Source organism: Rhamphochromis sp. 'chilingali', assembly GCF_963969265.1.
Source record: "Rhamphochromis sp. 'chilingali' genome assembly, chromosome: 4".
NCBI lineage: Eukaryota > Metazoa > Chordata > Actinopteri > Cichliformes > Cichlidae > Rhamphochromis > Rhamphochromis sp. 'chilingali'.
Window position 1 is genome coordinate 45,111,753 of NC_137948.1, and position 25,202 is coordinate 45,136,954.

The 25,202-nt window shown below is 44.7% G+C and overlaps 1 protein-coding gene across 1 annotated transcript; it reads right to left on the reverse strand.

Moving 5' to 3' along the window:
* Nucleotides 1-4,116: 4,116 nt before the first annotated feature.
* tmem132a (transmembrane protein 132A) lies at nucleotides 4,117-25,202 on the reverse strand. Its single transcript, XM_080880806.1, has 14 exons — nucleotides 25,021-25,202; nucleotides 20,547-20,635; nucleotides 17,726-17,952; nucleotides 17,426-17,641; nucleotides 17,131-17,318; nucleotides 15,784-15,906; nucleotides 13,640-13,903; nucleotides 13,410-13,562; nucleotides 12,814-13,009; nucleotides 12,583-12,726; nucleotides 9,313-9,515; nucleotides 5,376-5,595; nucleotides 5,104-5,295; nucleotides 4,117-5,019 (listed from the first exon to the last, which is right to left on the reverse strand). Exons 1-14 carry the CDS (start codon nucleotides 25,032-25,034, stop codon nucleotides 4,168-4,170), a joined length of 3,081 nt encoding a protein of 1,026 aa, XP_080736932.1. The 5' UTR covers nucleotides 25,035-25,202; the 3' UTR covers nucleotides 4,117-4,167.

Below are 25,202 nucleotides of genomic sequence, written 5' to 3' on the forward strand. Positions count from 1 at the left end.
CCAGGACACTTGCACTACACCACTCTGCTCCACAATGAGTCCGGACAAATGGTTTCAGTCAAATTCTGGCTCACTCAGCAGCTCCATGCTCATGACCTGTATTGTTATGGTTTGAGTTGATGGACTGGCATCCTACTCAGGGTGCACTGTGACCTCCAAACTGGATAAGTGGTTGAGAAATCTGACGACCTGTCACGACATGTGACGACCATGGAGAGGACATCGACAGCCTTACTACATGCATTACTGACTATATTAATTTCTGTGTGGATAACACCGTACCTACCAGGACTGTACGGTGTTTCTCCAACAACAAACCTTGGATTACCCCAGAAATTAAAGCTGTCCTCAAGCAGAAGAGGAGGGCCTTCAAATCCAAAGACAAAGAGGAGTTGAAAAGGGTGCAGAGAGAGCTGAGGGGACTGATAAGGAATGGGAAGGACAGCTACAGGCAGAAGATGGAGAACCAGCTTCAGCAAAACAACGTTGGTGAAGTCTGGAGAGGCCTCAGAACCATCTCGGGCCACAAACAGCAGAACTCTCTGCCTGGGAGGGATGTGAGGTGGGCAAATGAACTGAATCATTTCTTCAACAGATTTGACTCAGCCATGAGGCAGTCTGCAACATCGGCTGCAGACTCACCCACCCCCACTGCTGCTGTTCCACCTTAGACACTTCACACCTCCTCTATTCACCCTGCTCACTCCCCCCCACCCCCAACAACAGCATCCAATACACACTCAACACAAGGCTCCAGCCTGTCTCTCTCAACCACCCAGGTTAGGAGGGAACTGAGGAGGATTAATGGCAAGAAGGCAGCGGGCCCAGATGGCATCAGCTCGAGGGTCGTCAGGTCCTGCGCGGACCAACTGTGTGGGGTGATGGAGCACCTCTTCAACCTGAGCCTGAGGTTGGGAAGAGTCCCACAGCTCTGGAAAACCTCCTGTGTTGTACCAGTGCCAAAGACTTCACGCCCCAAGGACCTCAACAGCTACAGGCCGGTGGCTCTGACATCCCACCTGATGAAGACCCTGGAGCGGTTGGTCCTGGCTCAGCTTCGGCGCCTAATAAGCTCATCACTGGACCCACTTCAGTTTGCCTACCAGCCTGGCATTGGAGCGGATGATGCCGTCATTCACCTCCTACATCGTTCCCTCGCTCACCTGGAGACCGCTGGAAGCACTGTGAGAATCATGTTCTTTGATTTCTCCAGTGCCTTCAACACCATTCTTCCCTCGGTTCTAAAGGACAAGCTGGTGAACTCTGGAGTGGACCATCACCTCACTACCTGGATCCTGGACTACCTCACCGACCGACCACAGTATGTGAGGACTCAGGGCTGTGTGTCGGACAGGGTCGTCTGCAGTACGGGGGCCCCACAGGGAACGGTTCTGGCTCCGTTCCTCTTCACCATCTACACTGCAGACTTCTCCCACAATTCCACCCAGTGCTTCCTGCAGAAGTTCTCTGATGACTCTGCAATAGTCGGCCTCATCGCTGATGGGGACGACAAGGAGTACAGAGGTCTGACCCAAGACTTTGTGGACTGGTGCCAGCTGAACTACCTCCAGATCAACGCCAGTAAAACCAAGGAACTGGTGGTAGACTTCCGCAGGCACAAGCATTCTCCACTGCAACCACTGAACATCCAGGGTATGGACATTGAGGCTGTGGACAGCTACAGGTACCTTGGTGTTCATCTGAACAACAGACTGGACTGGACTCATAACTCAGACGCCCTCTACAGGAAAGGGCAGAGCAGGCTGTACCTGCTGCGGAGACTCAGGTCGTTTGGAGTGGAGGGCCCACTCCTGAAGACCTTCTATGACTCTGTTGTGGCTTCTGCTATCTTTTATGGTGTGGTCTGCTGGGCCGGCAGCATCTCTGCTGGGGACAGGAAGAGACTGAACAGGGTGATCCGAAGGGCCAGCTCTGTTCTAGGATGCCCTCTGGACCCAGTGGAGGTGGTGAGTGACAGGAGAACGGCGGCTAAGCTGTCATCCCCGATGGACAACATCTCCCACCCCATGCAGCAGACTGTGACAGCACTGAGCAGCTCCTTCAGTGGGAGACTGCGGCACCCACGGTGTGGGACGGAGAGATTTCGCAGGTCTTTCCTCCCCACTGCTGTCAGACTCCACAACAAAGACTTTAACTGAACAAACACACACATCCACACATGTGCAATAACACTAAGTGCAATAATCTTTTCTGGCATCGTTGTATTTTTACTCAGTTGTATATAGCATTCGTATTCTATTTTTATCTTATTGTATATTTTTATTCTATTTTATTCTACTGTATATAGTATATTATTTTATTCTATTCTGTACAGCTGTGTACTGTATTTATTCTTATTGTATTCTAATTTTTGCGTCATAACTTTTGCACTGTCCACTTCCTGCTGTGACAAAACAAATTTCCCACGTGTGGGACTAATAAAGGTTATCTTATCTTATCTTATCTTATCTTATCTAACAGATGGTCTCCATGCAAAGATTAATGAAAAAGCAATACCCATGTTTTTTTCTTTTTAACCTCTGAAACAAGTATTGCAAGAGTCCACAACACACAGTGTTTACTTACTGAGCTCTCAAATCCACTGCAGAACAAACATGCTATGCTCCAGCAGCAAGTGCACTCTCCATCATCCTGTGGCTCCTGTCTGAACGTCTGACTCATCATGGTGCTTTTTCAGTGGCCTTTAAGGCTACGTCCACACGTCCGCTGGGATTTTTGAAAACAGCCTTTTGGGTCACTGAAAACAGAGATTTTTAAATCTCCTGCCAGGGTGGATATTTTCGAAAACTCAGTCTTTGTGTTTTTTACGTGTGGAGATTTAGTCTCGCAACAGCAAAGGTGTGCGCCGTTTTTCACATCACGCTGTGCGCCATGTTATTGTTTACATGAGATACATTTCTACAATGGTGGATAGAGACAAGATACTGCTGCTGTTAATCTGACTGTCTGCAGTTTGTACACACTCACACTCAGTTAGTGTCCCTCCATTTACAAAGACAGATGCGTCAGACGGCACTTTGGACGTGGCTTCTTCCTTCAACACAGACGCTGTCACAACCTAAATCCAGACGTCAGTGTTGAATCAATTGCATTTATGTATGCTATATGCATTAGTTCATTCCTGAGTTGTGAGTCTACACAACAATGAAAATACTGTCTTTAGTTATTAACATTTGAAATGATGAAGGCACTTGAAAACTAGAACAAAATTAGCTGCCTTTACAGAAAGTACTTCAGGTTTTATGAGCACAAAACCCTGTTTAGTCCCTCCCAGGCTCCTGGACTTCTGATTGGCCAACAGTTCATTTTTAACGTTTACATGTGAACGGAGATATTTTTCCAAAACCGCACGTGTGGACGGGATTTGAAAAACAAAACCAAAAACGTTTTCAAAAATACCTGTGTGCGTGTGGACGTAGCCTAAGTCACTGATCATTACACCCAAGTTCACCTCCAGCATACTCTGAGCTGCAGAGGTAAGCAGCTCCAGCTCAGATAACCTTTCTCAGTACCACTCAGTACGAGGAGTGCTTTGAAAAGCAAAAAGACTCTTAAAACAAACTTTATTTTAGACACGACAATGAAACCATAAGTAACGACTGACAAAAATGACAGCACCACGTTTAGCATTAAACGTGTCATTTGTTTTAATAGAAAGTCTTTATTCTGCCTGTTTCACACAATGGCTGCCTTTCAAAGATCTGGCCTACTAAGATCAAACCTAATGTCTCCAAAATGTGCCTACTACAGGGGGAAGGGGATTAACAATAAGAAGTGGTTCTACAAAGCTAAATTATACACACTTAGATACATTTTGAAAAGCTGCTTTGCTCACCTACCTTACTCAGATATCATGTGGACTTAAAGGTTAAAGGGGTCAGGGTAAGGGGACAAAAGTCATGTAGATGAGCATCAACCTGTTGATTGGTGAAACTAAAAGAAAGTAAAAATTGTTTTTCTCAAATTAAAGCTCAGCTCATGCTCAAACTGGTTGAATTAAACCTTTAAAGTGTTTGAATAGAACAGTTTGAGTTTCGGTTCATTAGATCCTGATATGAGTCTAGCAAAGAGAAGGTGTCAGTATCAGCTGCTACTTCTTTAAAACTCTCTCCATTGTTCTCTGTTTAGCTCTATGTTCTTCATCTTCTATGTCTTCCAGTCCTTGGCCTTTTCCCTTTCCATCTCCTCTCCATCTTCCGTCGCACCTGCCTCCAGTTCTCCTTCCATTCTCTCTTTTGTCCTCCTCGACCTGTGTCGCAGGGTGGAGGGCAGACAGTTAGCCAGAAAGAGGACAGCAAAGAGACAGAGCAGAGAGAGGACAGCACCCACGCCAAGTTCCAACTCATGAGTTCCCTGCTTGTCTTCCTCTGCTCCTCCTTTATCCTGGCTCGGAAAGAAGTACACCTTACCCTCGTCCAGGCTCGGCATCAGCACTGCTCTTTCTAGAGTGTTTCGACTGACCATGCCTCCTTTGTCCACCTCATTCCACTTTCTGTTAGTCATGGTCTGACTTACTTTCTCATAGTAGTTACTGCTGGTGCTCACGTTCCAACTTTCATCTTTGTTTGATGAGTAAATGTCACCGTGTGATCCAACCAGTGTGTCTGAAATGTCAAACTCAAACTCCACACCATCCTCGCTCTTCTTGGCTACTGGCTGCATGAAGTCTAGGTCTAAGTTGACCCTTATCCAGCCTGATCCCCTCGCCAGCCTGCGGGTCCCTTCTCGTCTTGTAGAAGCCTGCCGCTCCTCGTTCTCTTCATCAAAAGAGTTTGAGACAATCAGCTGATCGGCGCACGTAGAAACCAGAAGCTCTGCTCGCAGTAAAGGCCCACCTCCGTCACCCTGAGCAAAGACGCGTTGATTGGAACTGGGTGTCACCATAATAACACTCTCAGCCAATGAGGAGAGACGCAGGGAGAAGGGAAGGTCACTGAAAGAGGAGAGGAGGGAGGCAGTGTCGTCACTGAACTGCAGCCAGACACTGACGGAGGCCTCCTACAGGGAAAACAGGGCAAATTTATCTCAGCTTCAGTGGATTAATGAGACTTGAGGAAGTGGAGTGAAACGAGTGTTTGTCACCTGGTGATAGTGGTACATGGTGTTGTAGGCTGTCACTGTTGCTGTGATGATGGAGGGGTGGGCAGGGCTGGACTTCACTGACATTCCCAGGCCACTGACCGCTTGTACAGACAGATCGCCAGCGCTGACAGTGTCAGAGGACACAGTGATGTCACATGTGCCCAACATGCCATCCCACTGCTCCGAGATAATCTAAGGATGAAGGTGAGAGTGAGAGGAGATGCTCAAGAAGTGAAACAATAGCAGTTAACGCATGCACAACTGTCGCCTACATGCAGTGATGTCTTTCCAGGTCTTAATCCTATCACGATGTTTTGGGGCCTGAGGGAAGCCACTCGGGGGTCTTCTACTCTCAGCCAGTTACTGACCAGCTCAGTCACATCTACAAACCAATCTGAGGAACCCAGGTGGTGTGTGGTTCTGCTATGGGAGTCCAGAGCTGTGAACTGGGTCAGAACCTGGACTGAGGAGCGCTGATACACCGGCACACACCTGAGCAAGAAGAAAACACACGAGGGATTAAAGATCCTGACGTATCTGTGTCTGCATGTTGGAGAAATGTGTGTGCAAGTTTACTCTGAAAGAAAGAGAGAAGCATGTTTTCCATCCAAATGTTGCTGATGACAACACTGATATTTTAATGGCAACACATTCTCCTTCTCAAATTATGTCTCGTCAGGAGCTCTGAGGCACAATAATGTAGTCCATTTTTTCTTTTGGTGGGGGGATTTATTAAAAGCCCCAAATTACATTAACATTCATGCTCCCACTGAACTTATTATTGTTTTTTGTATATTGTTTTTAAATATACAATAATTAAAACAATGATAACAACAACCTTGGTTAGCAGCACCTCAGATTAGAGCCCAGATCAATGCCACACAGAGTTCCTGTCGCAGACACATCTCTGCATCAACTGTTCAGAGCAGACTGTGTGAATCAGGCCTTTATGATCAAACAGCTGCTAAGAAACTACAACTAAGGAAAAGCAACAAGAAGAGATTTGTTTGGGCCCAGAAACACAAAGAGTGGACATTAGACCAGTGGAAATCTGTGCCTTGGTCTGGTGAGTACAGATCTGAGATCTTTGGTTCCACCTGCCGTGTCTTGAACGTAGAAGGTGAACGGATGGTCTCCACATGCATGGTTCCCACTGTGAAGCACGGAGGAGGAGATGTGATGGTGACACTGTTGGGGATTTATTCAAAACTGAAGCCACACTGAACCATCATGGCTACCACAGCATCCTGCAGCAACACGCCAGGACAGCACAATGACCCCAAACACACTTCCAGGCTGTGTGAGGGCGAGTGATGGAGTGCCGCACCTGATGGCCTGGCCTCCACAGTCACCTGACCTAAACCCAATGGAGATGGTTTGGGATGGAGCGCAGAGTGAAGGCAAAAAGGCCAACAGGTGCTCAGCATCTCTGGGAACTCCTTCGAGACTGTTGGAAACCATTTCAGGAGACGACCTCATGAAGCTCATGGAGAGAAGGCCAAGAGTATGCAAAGCAGTAATCAAAGCAAAGGGCGGATATTAGGAGGAATGTAGAATATAAAACATCTTTACTACATAACTCGATATATGTTCATTCATAATTTTGATCGCTTCAGCGAGAATCTAAAATGTAAATAGTCATGAAAATAAAGAAAAACCATTCCATGAGAAAGTGTGTACACACTACACTCTACACATGACTGTGTTAGTACCCACCCAGACAACGCAGTCATTAAGTTCACAGATGATACCATCGTGGTAGGGCTCATCTCAGGGGGAGACGAGGCAGCGTACAGAGCTGAGGTTCAGAGGCTGTCAGATTGGTGGGTTTTTTTTTTGGGGGGGGGGGGGGGGGGGGGGTAACAACAGTAACAACAATAACAATAATGATATTTATATTTATAACAAGATGCAATAATAACAATGTGCAATAAACACACACTACTTCTTCTTTTTATTACTTAAGTCAAGTTACTGTGTCGTGTTGTGTTGTGTTTGCCAACATGGGACAGTTTTCCAATTTCATTGTACTATTGTGCTATGTATAACTGTGCAATGACAATAAAGAGTTATCTTATCTTATCTTATCTTATCTTATCTTATCTTATCTTATCTTATCTTATCTCAGTGTGTCCAGACTTTGACTGGCAGTGTAAATAAAGTCCATGTTTGTGCCTCATAATGAGTGTCTGTAAACCTCTGACCACTCACTCATATGTCTCCAAAAACTATTCATCTGCTGGATCTGAGGAAGACCTTGCTTGAAAGAAGAGAAATCAGCTTTGACCTGAGTGTAAAATGATGGTTGTGTGGTCGTAATTATTGGATTACTGGCAGGTTGAAAAGATTTCAGTGCAATTTTTCTGCTCCTCCCACACTCTGCCTCTCTCTCATTGACCTGAATGAGGATTTTTTAAAAATATACAAACTGTGAAACATATATTTTTCATAATCATCCCGTTGCATGACCCAGTTTTGGCCAAGCTTTAGCTGTTGGACAGATGGCTGAACTTTTGACTCAACAAGGCCATATCATGCCCCCCCGTCCTTGGCAGTTGTTGTGCAGTGTTGTGTTGATATGCTTTCTCCAAACATGCTGCTGTGCATTAAGGCCACACATCGTTCTGGTCTTCTAGTTTGTTCAGATGGAACTCTGTAAATCTGTGTCATCATGTTCAGTTCAGAGGAGGCACTTCCAGAAAAGAGAAGCTGTCTGAGATGTAGCTGTTGTTTTTTCTTTGTTTGTTTCTCTGAACACTGCATGCTTTGACCTTTGGGGTGACCTTTGGGTCCTCGAATTTGTACTCCTAGGAAGATTGTGGCATTGTTAACATGTACATGAATGCTTCAGAGCAACAAAGTGCCCAAACTTCAGATTGTACCTTCTTCAGAGATGTGGTCCATCTGTGTGCACCTTCCTCATCAACAGCTTGAATCCATCTCTGATTCTTCTTGCTTTCCTCCTACCTCGTCTCCTGCTCGTCCCTACTTTCCCTACATTCAGCATCCCTACTCTCATCTCCACACTCCCGCCTTCCTTCTCTTCTCTTCTTTTGTCTTTGGCCAACAGTTTCCACCAGGACCCTGTTGACAAATAGTACTGGAGGCGGTTGTTGTTACCCTGGGCCCCGACTGACTTTTTCTGGTGATCCGCGAAAATTTGACACCATGCTCTTCCTGATGCGACCCTTCCCATTCATGTGGGCTTACGAGCTCAAGTACGAAAGATGATGAAAGAAGATGTCAGTTGCTGAATTTGCCTGTTTGCTAATGCTATAGGCCACATTATGCCTTAGATTAAAGATTGTGAAATCATTACACTGTTTTATGATGCATTATACTGCTGAGTTATAAGAAATGCTGTTTGTGTAGAATCATGGCCTTCCTTTTCTGATTAGAAAGAACAAAACATACTGAACAGGAAGCCAAGGCCATAGTTTAGGCTCACTGAGAGAGAAAGAATGTGGATGTTTAGGTTTTGTGACTTTGGGGGGGGGGGGGGGGGGGGGGGGCTGAAGCTATAAGAATGTGAGAAACGGTCAGACACTTCGAGACGTGGCGGACACCCTCCTTTCCACATCTCCCGTCTGGACGTTTATGCTCAAAGTGTTGTATGAAATAATGAGAATTGTATGGAATAAAGAGATTGTTGATTGAGCATTTACACACCGATTGTTGTTTTTCCTTCAGCCCAAAGTTCAAAGAATTGGGATATTTAACACAGGCCACAGCAATGTGGTACTTTTTGGTAAGCAAACGTTTTTATACTCTTACTGTGTTTGATCATGTTTCTGGTAAAAAGCTTACGAGATTACTATGTATCACATTTTTCACTTTTGTCCATGCAGAATATGAATGTAGTATATTCTCATAGAACATCTTGTGACCGGTCTGCAGTTTGTCCCATGATAACAAACATTAAATACACTGGTTTTATACTGCGCAGTATTTCTTTCCGGTAAAATGATGCTAGACCGGATGATTGTGGGGTCATGATGAGTTAATTACATAAACCTTTTCAGTTTTCACACTCTGTTTTCATTTAGGTATTATGTAGTTTGAACCAAGCAGTAGAAGAGTCAGTGTAGTTCAACAGGCCTTTAAGGAAATGGTTACATCTCCAGAGGAGAGAGGAGATAAACACAGATACAATGAACTATAGTACAACAAGTTAAAACAGACTGAAGACACAGCGGGCCTAGTTTTTACCCTTTCTCTGTGATCAGGTTCCATCCATCAATGACATTGAGAGTAGGATCTGCCAAGGAGACATGTAGGGGCACGGAGGGAGCCCAAACCTCCAGACACACAGACCCACTGAGCATGCCCAGATGAAACTCCACCACTGCACAGGTCGACCCTAATCCTGATTCACTGCCATCAACGTAGAGGGTAGAGCAATCACTGGAAACCTGTATGGAAGAGACACATACAAAATATGATATTTGTTTCATCTATACAGTTTAAAGTAATCGCACTGGTTTCCTTTTGGCATTAAAGTTCAATTAGCTGTCTCACGTACTTTTCAGATTTGTGCTAAACCTCTCTAAACACAGTTTGGTAGATGGATGATAATGTTTGGTTTGTGATTTTTGAAAAGGCACGTTACGCTCAGAGTGGAGTTGAATTCTGTTATATTCAGACATCTCTAAAGCCAACATTACAAACCTGGGAAAATATCACCGAAATGATAAAAATGGATAAACATGCATGTTTCATTTTGGGTGAGCTGTTTTTAATCAGTTGTGTACTCCACCTTGCCAAACAATAAAGCTTAGGCATAAATAAAAGTGCTGTGTGAATATGTGTGTGACTGGCTGAATGAGGCTTGAATTGCTCTGAGTGTTCAAATGAAGCAGAAAGGCCCTGTATACTGTAAGGTCCATTTACCCAGAGAGGTTTAGAAACACTGAAGTTTAGTCTTGACTTTGGACCTAGTCAACAGCACAAACTAAATTTAAGGTGAACCAGGTGCAGGTCAAATTTGAATGTCAAGCGACAGCAATCGAGCCGTCTCTACGATAACCTGGCAAAACTGAGCCACTGAAAAAGACTCCAAGATGTTGTTTAACTGTTTTTGACTTTTACTTTAAGCACTGAGGTAGTGCAGTTGTTTTGGTTAACTAAAAATGGAATTTAAAATGAATTATATAAAACTTAAACAGTTGCCTCTGGGTGCGTTAATTGTAAGGTGACCCTACAAACTGAAATGAGCTGTGGGCCACTGCTGGCACTGTCGTCTCATTGGAGGACACTTTAGTGTTCAAGGAGTACAAAACAAACAAACAAGAAAACACAAACAAATAATACTGAAAATGTTTTGCTTCTTTGCGTTTTCAAACATTGTATAACAAGATAAAACGCAAACTCCCTCTTAACTAACTGAATCCTTTCATTGATCTACCAAACAAACACATTGGTCCTCTCTGTCTGCCCACATACGTGGTAGCACTTCTGCTGTCGTTATGTTCATATTTAACAAAATAAAATGCAGACATGAGCGTACACATTAGTTTGTGACTCTCACTGAACTGACACAGTCCTCAGCATGTTTGTACTCTCTGCTCATACAGTGGGGCAAAAAAGTATTTAGTCAGCCACCGCTTGTGCAAGTTCCCCCACTTAAAATGATGACAGAGGTCAGTAATTTGCACCAGAGGTACACTTCAACTGTGAGAGACAGAATGTGAAAAAAAAATCCATGAATCCACATGGTAGGATTTGTAAAGAATTTATTCGTAAATCAGGGTGGAAAATAAGTATTTGGTCACCTCAAACAAGGAAAATCTCTGGCTCTCACAGACCTGTAACGTCTTCTGTAAGAAGCTTTTCTGTCCCCCACTCGTTACCTGTATGAATGGCACCTGTTTGAACTCATCATCTGTATAAAAGACACCTGTCCACAGCCTCAAACAGTCAGACTCCAAACTCCGCCATGGCCAAGACCAAAGAGCTTTCGAAGGACACCAGGAAAAGTATTGTAGACCTGCACCAGACTGGGAAGAGTGAATCTACAATAGGCAAGCAGCTTGGTGTGAAAAAATCAACTGTGGGAGCAATCATCAGAAAATGGAAGACATACAAGACCACTGATAATCTCCCTCGATCTGGGGCTCCACGCAAGATCTCATCCCGTGGGGTCAAAATGATCATGAGAACGGTGAGCAAAGATCCCAGAACCACACGGGGGGACCTGGTGAATGACCTGCAGAGAGCTGGGACCAAAGTAACAAAGGTCACCATCAGTAACACACTACAACGGCAGGGAATCAAATCCCGCAGTGCCAGACGTGTTCCGCTGCTGAAGCCAGTGCATGTCCAGGCCCGTCTGAAGTTTGCCAGAGAGCACATGGATGATACAGCAGAGGATTGGGAGAATGTCATGTGGTCAGATGAAACCAAAGTAGAACTTTTTGGTATAAACTCAACTCGTCGTGTTTGGAGGAAGAAGAATACTGAGTTGCATCCCAAGAACACCATACCTACTGTGAAGCATGGGGGTGGAAACATCATGCTATGGGGCTGTTTTTCTGCCAAGGGGACAGGACGACTGATCCGTGTTAAGGACAGAATGAATGGGGCCATGTATCGTGAGATTTTGAGCCAAAACCTCCTTCCATCAGTGAGAACTTTGAAGATGAAACCAGGCTGGGTCTTCCAACATGACAATGATCCAAAACACACCGCCCGGGCAACAAAGGAGTGGCTCCGTAAGAAGCATTTGAAAGTCCTGGAGTGGCCTAGCCAGTCTCCAGACCTCAACCCCATAGAAAATCTGTGGCGGGAGTTGAAAGTCCGTGTTGCTCGGCGACAGCCCCAAAACATCACTGCTCTCGAGAAGATCTGCATGGAGGAATGGGCCAAAATACCAGCTACTGTGTGTGCAAACCTGGTAAAGACCTATAGTAAACGTTTGACCTCTGTTATTGCCAACAAAGGTTATGTTACAAAGTATTGAGTTGTATTTTTGTTATTGACCAAATACTTATTTTCCACCCTGATTTACGAATAAATTCTTTACAAATCCTACCATGTGGATTCATGGATTTTTTTTTCACATTCTGTCTCTCACAGTTGAAGTGTACCTCTGGTGCAAATTACTGACCTCTGTCATCATTTTAAGTGGGGGAACTTGCACAATCGGTGGCTGACTAAATACTTTTTTGCCCCACTGTATTGACATGACGTGGTCCACAAGTGGCCCCCGGGCTGCAAGTTTGAGACCCCTGCCCAACAATAATACAACACAGAAAACCCCAACAATCATATGACCAGCTCTGGGCAAGCGCTTTGCTGACATTGTTGAGGAAAAACTCTCTTTTAACAGGAAGAAACCTCGAGCAGAACCAGACTGCTCATGAAATTGTGAAATGTGTGTTGTGAGACATGTTGTGAGACATGTTGTGAGACATGTTGTGAGATATGTTGTGAGACATGTTGTGAGACATGTTGTGAGACATGTTGTGAGACATGTTGCACCTTGATACTATTCTCATTGATGGAGTGACATGTGACTGCAGAGGTAACATCTGACACCTTCTCGTCATGGCTTACAGCCAGCACAATGACGGGCAGCAGCACGGGCTGGTTGTTCAGTATAGCTGTGTTGATCAACGTGTTACTCTGTGGACAGACCAACAGGAAACACACCTTCAGAGCAATCAGATGACATGTGATGGGCATCTGATGGACTTTAAAAGAATTACGTACCTCTGTTATAGGTGCAATGCCAAAGATGTGACGATCTGTGAATGAAAAGATGCTCACTGCTCCTACATGTGATGGCGGGACGGTAGTACGTCTGGAGTACTCCACCCACCAATTAGCAGGCACCATCATGGCAACACCGAAGCTGCGCCTCAAACCGTCGACTGACAAACACGCCAACTGCTGGAGGAGAGTGGGACTGCAGGCAGACAAAGATCACATTCAAAGAAAGAAGAAATGAGCTTTATTAGCCACATACACAACCGCAAAGCGAAATGTGTCGTGTCCAAGCTGCGGACATAGCCGCGCCATTGCAGGGCTTGGTGTTTCGGCATGGGGGGGGGGCCTAGCCAGGACCCTTACTGGATACTGGGAGGGAATTGAACTTGGGACTTCCATTCCAAAGGTGTGTAGTCGTTCCACTACACTATCCAGCTGCCGTTCTCTGTACTAGCCCTGCAACAGACTGGAAACCCCTCCAGGGTGCACCCCAACCTCACTTTATGGAAACTGCAGTAAAGTCATTGCATACGTCTCCTTAAAGATGGCTGACTTTAATATTCTATTAACATGTTGGAAAAAGGTGTTGCTGAACTTACTCATGTGGCTGCTTTAGTTTTCTCTGTCTGTGGCAGAGGATGGACAACACATCGTGTTTGGAGGCTTGGGTTCTTTCCAGGGTCACTGTCCACATGTCAGAGGTCAAAGTTCTCTGGGCCACTATTGACACCAGGCCCTTCTTCACCTTCATCCTGAAGACACAAAGAGTGGCTATTGACAGCAGCTGTGGACATGAACAAAGAGCTGCACAAATGTTCTTTTTAATTACCTAATGGCTGCAAAATGACCACTGACATTAGCTCTCAGATTCACTGAGACTCTGATTTGCTGTCCTATTAGGACTGGGCCTCTGTGATAGCGAATCACCACATGGGAGTCCAGATTGAGCTCCTCCTCTTCTTGTCCGCTCATACAGGGCTCGTTTTGTTTGGTGTTGCTCTGCTCTTTCCCCTTGTCCTCTGCCTCCTTCAGGGTCACTGCTTTGATATAGAAAAGTTGCCTCTGGGATTTCACATCTCTGTCCTCCACACATCTGCAAGGATGAGTTAGGACAAATGGACAGTTTAAAGTCAGAGGCCTGAAGCCTAAAATTAATTTCATCAGCATTTGGATTCAATTCAGTTCAATTCAATTTCATTTATGTAGCACCTACAATATTAGAGAGAAACCCCATCAGACGACGACCATATGGACAGACTCGGGAGTCAGGGGAGGGAAAAGAAAGCAGAGGCAACTGGACAAAAAACACACACCAAGCCATCCATCCATCCATCCATTCGCTTATCAGGGTCACGGGGGGCGCTGGAGCCTATCCCAGCTGTCATCGGGTGAGAGGCGGGGTACACCCTGGACAGGTCAACAGTCTGTCGCAGGGCCAACACACAGGGACAGACAACCATCCGCACTCACACCTAGTGGCAATTTGGATTATCCAATTAACCTATCCCCACAAGGTGCATGTCTTTGGACAGTGGGAGGAAGCCAGAGTACCCGGAGGGAACCCACGCAAACACGGGGAGAACATACAAATTCCACACAGAAAGATCCCACGCTGATGGTGGAACTGAACTCAGGACCTTCTTGCTGTGAGGTAACAGTGCTAACCACCGTGCCACCGTGCTGCCACACACCAAACCACACACCAAGCCAAATTCTAAAATGTATAACTAATGATCAAATTCAACAGAGAGTGTAAAAGGATGGATTTCAGCTACTCGCGGGCCGTTGTGGTCCCTAACCCCGCAAATACCAGGGGTCGACTGTAGGGCAGAAATCTGCTCTCTCTTTCTAGTCCCTGTCAGGACTCTTGCTGCAGCATTTTGGATTAACTGAAGGCTTCTCAGTGAGTTTTTTGGACATCATGATAATAATGAATTACAGTCGTCCAGCCTGGAAGTAATAAATGCATGAACTAGTTTTTCAGCGTCACTCTGAGAAAGGGTATTTCTAACTTTAGAGATGTTGCGCAAATGGAAGAACGCAGTCTTACATATTTGTTTAATATGTGCATTGAAGGACATGTCCTGGTCAAAGTATAATGATCTTTGATGAGACTGATGGGAGCTTAGCGTGCAATCCAAACTGCCATTTGCACTGTACTGATATCAGTTTCCATCTGTGGTTTGTGTCGAAACAGAGCTAAGATTAGCAAGTAAACAGGATTTCTCATTCATCATTGTAACAGATGAGTTTTCTCCTGCCATATTCCTCTTTATATAAACGCTGACTCCACCAACACTTCAGATTAGCACCACTCAGAAATTATTTGGTTTATAAAATGTATCATGTTTAAACATATCTTTTTTACTGCAGGGCTATTTTCTTATATAGCAATTTTTCAGCTCTAATTGAACACTTTCTAAATATGCCTCATTCACTTGTTGCAGTTTTTTCTTCACCAAAGTGCTTCTAACACTGAAATGCAGGTGAATGCATTGGATAGTAGCTTGGGGTTCACTATCTGCCTGTGGACTCTTTGGCATGTAGAGCAGAGATGGGATCAAAACATCAACATCTGCTCTAGGTCCTGAGCTACAGCCACCCCCACGTAACTTCATCTCTGTAACAGTCAACGCATCCACTGAAGCAAACCATCAATGTGTTTATCAGTGGCTGAAAAAGTGATAAGACTATATAAATGGAGTCTCTTTATTATTTATTAAAATCTTTTTTAAAAATCTTCATCATGAGTTCATCATGTGTCCAAGTTGCTGTGACGCAGACTGAGTCGAAGGTCATCTACCAATCAGAAGCTGTGCGTTTAGATCCCCGACTCCTCCATTCCACATGCTCCAGGTGTTCTTGGACAGCACAGTGTGATATTTAGACAGCACATAGAATAAGACTGCATACATATTTGAGTGTGTAGTAAAAAGCACATAAGAAATAACATAGTATTCTACTATAACATACCCTGCTGATGTCATCTGTAGGTCCGCCACTGAGTAGTACAGCTGTATTTGGTTTTTCATGGGACCCCGTTGGTTTCTGCGGGCCCGTGGACCATCCATGTCCCCATCTATATTTGGATGGTATCTGAAAGAGACACGAGTACACTTTGGGACTGGGCATTTATAGAAAACTACTTCAAGCAAGAGCTCACATTTTGTGGAATGCACTTATTCCACAAAATGTTCATGTTCTTACGCCAAACGTCTCTCTGTGAGGTTTACTCTTTACTAGAGGGATTTAATCATTAGCATAACTGAACTGAACGTGAGCAAAACCAAAGACATGGTGGTGACCTTCTGCAGTCTTATTCTATGTGCTGTCTAAATATCACACTGTGCTGTCCAAGAACACCTGGAGCATGTGGACTAGCAGAGGGATCTGGCTGCTTCGGTCACCACCACCATCCACGGGAAGCCAGTGGAGGTAGTTGAGGAGTGCAAATACCTAGGAACCATCTTTGACAACCTCCTGAAATTCTCTGCCAACACCGAGGAGATTCTCAGGAGGTGCCACCAACGGCTATACCTCCTTATAACTCAACTGCTTTGGAGTCAGCACACCCATCATGATGACTTTCTACTATGCCTTCCTGGAAACCATCATGACCTTCTCGATCACCTGCTGGTTCCACTCCCTCAGCCTTCATACAGGAACAGACTGCAGCACACTGCATCAGTGTGCTCTAAAATCATCGGCCTGCCTGTCAGAACTCTGACAGGTTTTCAGCCAACAGGTCCTTAGACAGGCAGCCAAAATCATCACTTCCTCCTCCAATTATAACAAATTATTAAAAATATGGAGAAAATACTTTTTGCAATTAAATGTGTCATGGTTTAGTTTAATGGCCGTTAGACTACATCAGACTAATGTAACCAGTGCGGTATAACAGTAGGTGCATGTCTCTTCCGGTCGGTTTGGTTTTTTAACTAATATTCAAATTGCTCATAAAAATACCGAAACAAAAATGTAAACATTACAATGTTTTTAAGCTTTCCTGAGGTGAAAAAGTTGGCAATGATAAAAAAAAAAAGCTAAATGTAGCAGTACACCATAGTATAAAAAATGCACTGACAAAGTACTCGATCAGATCTGTGATACAGAAACTGCAACCTTGTTCACATGAACATATCCATCTCAGTGCCATGTCTGCCTTCATTATCACCAATTAAAGTTTAACTTCATGTAGTTTACAGTCTAAAGTGCTTTAAGTCACCAGTACAGCTATGATTTTATAAACCATATAAATAATAATGTAAGTCTATGAATTCATTTCCAGCTGGTGCTTTTTTAGTCCTGCAATCACGTCACCTCAGAAACTGCGCAGTTGCTTGCTGGTGGTTGCCGTGACGGCGTATGCTCCATTGCCATTTTCGCTTCTGCATCCATTGATGTGTATGGCGGGTATTACTGTACCATGGATGCGACTGGTTGACAAGTGGATTGCTGTACCAGGAACTGGGCAGTGTCAGAGTTACCACACACAAACCTAGAGGCGGCTGGGAAACAAGACAGTCGTGTAGTCGTAAAAAGAAAACGGAGTGAAACGACTGACCAAGAAAGACAGACATTAGACAAAGAAAACATTACAAAATCTGTTCTTCACCTGTGTGATACAGGAGGCCTTGTGCTCCTCTGTCTCCTTGAAAGCCAGTAGAGTGATGCAGGTCCGAAGATCAGAACTGATGTTGCCTCGCTTGTGAAACAGTACCCTCACCCTGAACCTCTCCTGACCTCTCTTATCCCGCTCTATTTCCACGCTCTCTGAGAGAAGGGAGGCAGATAGAGGGGGAGAGGCAGGGAGGACGGACTCTGATAAAAGCTGTGGATGAAAAAAAATACAGATAAATCTGTGGGGGTTTTCAGTTACATCTCCATCTCTTATCATCTTTTCTCCTCTGCTTACCTGTGTCACAGAGTGAGGGCCAAATGAAGCCCTGAGGCCGGGCTTGGTAGCCCACCCTGTCGGAGGCAGCATGAACATACTCTGAGAAAAGGCAAAAGGGCTAAAGTTGGAGAAAAGAGGGCCCAGCTCTGCTTGGGACAGAGGGAGAAACTGCCAAGAAGGGGGGGTGACTGACATCTGGACTGGCAGGGAGAGAGGAAAAGGAGGCTGCAGGAGGGATGGAGGGACTGAGTCAGTAAAAAAAGAGAAGAGGCAGGTGTAAAGGACATGTTACTATCACAAGGTCATAAATGTCAGACTTGCTGAGATTCGCATTAACTGCCTTCCTTTCTGTTATATTTGGGCAAGGCATCAACCCATACTTTGTCCAAAGAACCCTAACACACCAACAGCGCTGTGGTATCAGAGTGCTTGATTAGTTGGACGGCCTTTGTTGATGGCAGGCATTCGCTGTGACATTGTTTCAGGAAGCTTATGCTGTTTTACATTTGCCTCTGTCCAGAGCGTAAAGTCGTCTACATCTCACAGATTCTTAGTGGGGTTAAATTCTGGACTCTATGATGGCCAGTCCATGTGTGGTAATGTCAGCGCATGCCTTGTCAAATCTAAAATGAACATAAATTCAAATGTATCAAAGTAAAGCAGTCTCTCTCCTTTTATCTCCAACGTCATCCATTACATTGCTGCCATATTGACGCCATTCACAGACCATCCATGGAATCCACATTTTTAATTCAATTCCTTTTTATTTGTATAGTGCATAATCACAACAACAGTCACCTCAAGGTGCTTTATATTGTAAGTGTCATGGTCGCCGTGTCTGCCCGGCTGACCCAGGTTGGCTACATATGTTTCTTGTTTTCCTTTCCCTCTCTCTAATAATCACACACCTGTGGCTCATCGCTTCACCAGCGTCCACTACTTAAGGCAGTGGCTGGAAACATCTCATCGCTGGACTATTGAGTAACCTTGGTAGTAAGCTCCAGAGGGCTAGTTTCTAGTTGTCTTTTCGCGTTGTTGTTTCGTTAGATTAACCGCTTGTTTCCTGTGAATGGGAATCTCTTTCCCTTGGAGCCCTGGATGTGCTAAGTTGCTGGTGTGCTGTGTTTCTGGAACTGTGTGAAGATTCCCTTGTGTGTGAAGAGCCCCCTTTTTTTTAGCTTCCTTATCTGCGCTTGAGTCCATGCCAGCTCGTGACAGTAAGGTAGTCCCTACAATAATACATACAGAGAAAAACCCAACAATCATATGACCCCCTATGAGCAAGCACTTTGGTGACAGTGGGAAGGAAAAACTCCCTTTTAACAGGAAGAAACCTCCAGCAGAACCAGGCTCAGGGAGGGGCGGGGCCATCTGCTGTAACTGGTTGGGGTGAGAAAAGGAAGAAGCAGTCTTACAGCATTTGAGGAAGCACTTTCTCCCTCTCCCTTATCTTTCCTGCTTGGCTTCTCATGTCTTTGTATAATCTTGCTTACTCACTAACCCTAAGACAGTCTCCCAAACGTGTTCTCTAAAAATGTAAAGAAGAATTGTGGATTTGATCAACTGGTCCCTTAATGAAACTGACAACTCCTGGGCTTGGGAGAGCCCGATTGTCCTGCGGAGACGTTTGCTGCCGGATACTCGATGGTCGGTTGCATTGTGTGTCTGGCGACACTCTCGATGGAGGACATTGAACGACATCTACCAATTCAGAATTACAATAACAGAGTTCTGGCTGATTGGAGCCGGCTCGGACCTGGCTTATCGAAGAACAAGAAACGGCTACAGCTGTTCAAAATCCCACAAGGCTGGCCGACATGATAGACGATGGGCAGGGATGTGAGTACTCAGACTGTTTTTGAATGCAATATGGAGAAGATCTTGGAGAAGCTCAGGGCTCTGTTATATGGATAACATCTTGAAGAAGAAGAACAGGAATTGAGAGACCTGGTGACCAGTGATGGACATTAGACCAACTGTAAAATTGGAAGCAGTTTGTTCGCACTCAACAAAACAACTACCATCTTCATCTCATGCAGGCCCCCTGGCGCCAGGTGGATGCTCAAGGCAAAAGCTGACGGGAATAACAAAACTCTCCCGCAACATCTGCAGCAAGAGTCCTGACAGGGACTAGAAAGAGAGAGCAGATTTCTCCTGTTTTGGCTTCCTGTTAAATCCAGAATTCAAAATCCTGCTCCTCACATACAAGGTCTTAAATAATCAGGCCCCATCTTATCTTAATGACCTTGTAGTACCATATCACCCTATTAGAGCACTTCGCTCTCGCTCTGCAGGCCTACTTGTTGTTCCTAGAGTATTTAAAAGTAGAATGGGAGGCAGAGCCTTCAGTTTTCCCCGCCCCTCCCTGAGCCTGGTTCTGCTGGAGGTTTCTTCCTGTTAAAAGGGAGTTTTTCCTTCCCACTGTCACCAAAGTGCTTGCTCATAGGGGGTCATATGATTGTTGGGTTGTTCTCTGTATCTATGAAGCGCCTTGAGGCGACTTTTGTTGTGATTTGGCGCTATATAAATAAAATTGAATTGAATTGAATCCCTTAGATAATAAGACTGTTGTGATTCTCTCCCCCCTCATTCAAGGACCGAAGTTTGTTGACTTTTGCTTGACAAATGTAGCTACAATCATACAAGTGCAAAGATTTCTGTTTATTTCTATAATAGCAGCTATTAAATATTTTCACAGTAATTTAGGCGTCTTAAACACTCACAGGTGACATCTTTGGTATAAGGTGAACATAGATAATGATCTGAGAGAATGAAAGTATGACAACAATAACAACAGGTGAGCAGCTGTGATACACAGTAATACACAATAATGACTCACCTGTGATGGAAATCCAAAGCAGCAGCAGCTCTCCTGTTCGTCCCCACCACACAGTGACACAGCTGACACCTTCCATCACTGCAGGTCTCCTGCAGCACAGTGAAGCCAATACGAAACTTTCAAACCTCATCCATACTCAGCTGGCAGATAATCGGCTCGTCCTCCCCCACAGGGTGAGTGGACGGGCTTCAACCACTCGTACAATCAAGCCCACTTCATAACCTTATGAAGAAGGTTATGTTATCACCATGTTGTCTCAACTGACAGTCACAGGATTGCATACACACAGGTATGAATATAATGGCTTTGATAGGCCTTTTAATGATTTCTCAAGCTGTTCGTTTTCCAGGGTGGAACGATTATACAGTTTTTTTTCTGTCTGCATAACTGTGATAAATTAGTTATGCAAATATCATATGTCATATCAAATATGTACATACAATTATTCAGTCTTTTACTATCTCGTGCTGAAAGTAAAGTTTTTCACTGTCGTGGAACTTCAAGGCAAAGGCCGGTTAACTTCTTCTTGGTGACCATTAATATAAACCACGCCTGTAGGCCCTGTTCTTTTGTTTCAGGTGAGGCTCATCCACAGTTCCCAGGCCTCTTGTTTCCTTTGCGTCTCTCACTGAGAGAGAAAAAACTGGACAGGATCCTACTCAGGTTTGACCTCTGCTACAGTTACAGCCTTCTAGCCCAAAACTCATCCTAGGATTTATCTATCTGCTCACACTGTAGGACGAATTGTCTTCAGGTGTATTTCCTCAGCTCGGTCTACGTATTCTGTCTCCGTGTTTACACTTGGCTTCAACCTACCTGCTTGATTAGGCAGGCATAATTAAGCCTTAATGAACTGTCATAGTAACAGTACTACAGTACACCCATGTTAGGAAGGTGAAGGTGGATATCCTCCTGCTTTGGGATAAAAAATATTTAGTTTTGACAAAAACTGTACTTGTATGTCTGAAATGAAACAAAACAATCCTTTTCTATTGTTTTTACAGTGAAGTCAGTTTTGCGCATCTAACCCTGTAGCTGCCTGCGAGGCTGCTACAGGGTTCATGTTAACTGATCAATAGGGTGCAAATGATTGATGGCAGAAGCTGCCAATCCAGTGCTATAAAAGTTCATTTCTGGATTTGCAAATGAGGGATAGACACATAGACACAGAGCACCTGGCACTTTAGTGCTGAAAGGAATGTCTTCTGCGGAGAAGCTGGCATCCCAGTGGTAGAAAACCTGCTTCTCCATTTTGCAAATGAGAACCTGACATCCTGATATCAGGAAGTTTGCTGCTGCATATGGCAAATGGTAAAATCCTTTTGTATTATTCATTTATTAACAGACTAACAATTCATTTTGAAATTCTGATCTATAATAAATGTTTATATTTTACATTAAATGATAAAATAATAAATATCTTTAGTAATTTCTAAATAAAATAATTTTAAAATGAATTTGTAAATTAGTTAAATTATTGCATATTTGACTGCACAACTCATTAATGAAGCACAAAATTCTTTATTTTGATGCACATGACCCCTCTGGTCCTGCATATGTACGGTGATTGTGTTCGTGAATACCGTTTCACATGTGACATCCTTACCCTTAAAGAATAAACCTTAATACACGCTGAATGAAAGATTTGATGTGCTGATCCATAATAGCAGAACAGAATTGCAGCATTAACAGAAATTAGGACAGGACCCCTCTGGAGTCTAGATGATGATGGTGGTTGGATGGTGCTCTGGGTGAACAGGTTAAGGGGAGATGGGGAGGAGGAAGGCTGCATGCTGATTGGCTCAATGAAGGTGTAAAAGAAAATGACAGCGCTAGAGAAAGAACGTCAGCATTGAGTTTGACAGTGTGGGAAAGTGGAAGTAATATAAACTTTAAATTCAATTAAATTTTATTTTCACAGCTTCAAATCACAACAACAGTCACCTCAAAGCGCTTTATATTGTAAGGTAGACCCTACAATAATACATCTGGAGAAAACCAAACAATCATATGAGTCCCTGTGAGCAAAGACAGGAAGAAACCTCCGGCAGAACCAGGCTCAGTGAGGGACGGGGCCATCTGCTGCGACCAGTTGGGGTGAGAATAGACTAGCAACTAAACACTCAGGAAAGCAGACAGTTCAGTTATATTTGATTTAGAAGCACCAGATCACGAACACAGTTGCTTCATAATGTAAAGGCCAAGGAGTGATCACAGATCTTCCTTTTTATGCATAAGCTTTATATACATTATCTACAATTATGAATATTTAATGTAATGACCGCTGTGATGGATATGATAGACATCATCCGTCCTCTTAGTCTGAAGAGCATTTTTTTTTTTTTTTTTTTTTTGCCTGTCCCGTTTGGCTCTTTTGCATCAGAATTGTTGTCTAAAGGCAAAGAAAGATGCCCAACGGATTTACTTTACCAAATTGACCATCCCAGCCTTGCTGTAATGGTCCATTTGATTCACCTTTTATTGTTCATTTTATTTTCACTTACTGAATGCGGGACAGACTTGACTGGGGGAAAGAAGGGGAGAAAGAAAGAGGGAAAGAGAAACAGCTGAGAAGAGGGACGGGGGAGAAGGGCAAAAGACAAAAACCAACAGAACGGGCAAAAAAAAAAAAAAGAAAAAAAATGCATCTATCGATCACCTGGATCACCTGCTGAGAAAGAAAAAAGAAAACAAGCAGAAGAGAACAAGAGTAATAGAATAAACAACATCACAATGATATATGGGAATATGACAGTAAATACTAAATGTTAAACATTATTGTGCAGCACATAAGATCAACAGAACACAGTGTGCTTTGAGGTAGGAGCCAAAAAGGGTGTAGTTTGTGGGTGTGATCACCCGTGTGTACACCTGTGAGCATGGACGCGCTTGTTTTTAAAAGGTTCCTTCATGTAATGATCTGCTAGAGGGTGTGGGGGGGCCACAGCCCCGTCCTCCAGGGCATGAAGCAGGTATGGAGGAGATCAAAACTCCAGACATCCAGAGGCCCCCAGAACACAAGAGACCAAGGAAGACCAACAGAGGGGCAGCCGCGCCACTGTTCCAGAAAGAGCTGAGGAGAGTCCCAGATGAGGGCTCACTCAGCAGCCGCGGAGCAGAAGCCAGGGGGAGTTGCAGTGACGCGCCTGTGAGCTCCGCCGGCAGCCAGCCGTGCCTGAGTGACCGAGCCCCAGGCCGAGAGGCCGGGGGCACCCCACCTCCGAAGTGGCCCGAGCGAGCCCCAGGCTCCAGGCCCCGATAAGCAGCCGCCAAGGAGTGAGCCGGTGTGTACCTGGACGCCCATCCCCGGACACAAAGAACCACCAACGCACCGACACCTGAGGGAGTCCGCCACTGGCAGGGGAAGTGGTGGTGTGTGGAGATAGGCCTCCAAACCTTGGAGGGCCTGAGATGTCCCCAGAGAGGTGGCGCCTGACACCCAACCTGACATATAGACACAGACATACAGGCACACACAGATACAAACATCCATTCCCACCCTCATGCTCTCATATGCACTTACTCCACACTCAACCAACGTGGAGACAGACATGAAGAGACACTGTACACACGATCACACTCGGGGAGTGTGATCGTGTCTAGGTACCGGGTCTAGGTACCCTTGCCCCTGGAGGGGAAACTGCACCCTGAAGAGCATTTGAATCCTGTGAGTGACCTGTAAGGCTACAGGTATTTTTTAAGATCACACAAACAGCTGTAAACAACAAACCTTATGTTTCATGGCGACAGGATGGTAAATGGTAAATGGCCTGTATTTATATAGCGCTTTACTAGTCCCTAAGGACCCCAAAGCGCTTTACACAACCAGTCATCCACACACTGGTGATGGCAGCTACATTTTAGTCACAGCCACCCTGGGGCACACTGACAGAGGCGAGGCTGCCGGACACTGGCGCCACCGGGCCCTCTGACCACCACCAGCAGGCAACGGGTGAAGTGTCTTGCCCAAGGACACAACGACCGAGACTGTCCAAGCCGGGGCTCGAACCGGCAACCTTCCGATTACAAGGCGAACTCCCAACTCTTGAGCCACAATCGGATTTGCACTTCTGGCAACTCGAACTTATTTTTAACGAGCTACAAAATGGCCAAAACAGAGAAAAGAGAAAAGCCTACGCGCCGTCATAGCTCAGCTGGCATGTGCCAGCACAGGATCACAGCCCAAACAACAGAAGGTACAGCTAAATATATCTGTGTGTGTTAGGAAATGTTCTCATTGGTCAGTGTCAGGATCAATGTCTGGACATGGCTCACACAGATGAAACACGCTAAAGTCATCCAGAGCAAACACACAACTGGTTACTCTGTGAGACAAACCTGAACTGAACCTACTCTACAAGCAGAAATTTGATGATTCATTATTCACACACACACACACACACACACACACACACACACACACACACACACACACACACACACACACACACACACACAGATATAAAACACTCACCTGCATTTGTCCATTTCAGCTCCAGATTCCAACTGTTTTTTGAGGCATTTTAAAACTTGTTGACGTCACTGATTCCAGTAAAAGAACAAAAATGATTTAAAGCAAGAAAAATCATTAATATGAAAAATAATACTCTCCTTTTTGTCTTTCTTGGTTATCTTTAGTGGTATGCTGCTGCTTTA

Excerpts from the sequence above, each read along its gene's own strand:
- tmem132a (XM_080880806.1), bottom strand. Across the intron at positions 17,319-17,425 it reads AGGCCTCCTGTATCACACAG|CCGCCTCTAGGTTTGTGTGT; the intron begins GTGAAGAACAGA and ends CTTGTTTCCCAG. Across the intron at positions 5,296-5,375 it reads CTGGAAAGACATCACTGCAT|ATTATCTCGGAGCAGTGGGA; the intron begins GTAGGCGACAGT and ends CTTCATCCTTAG.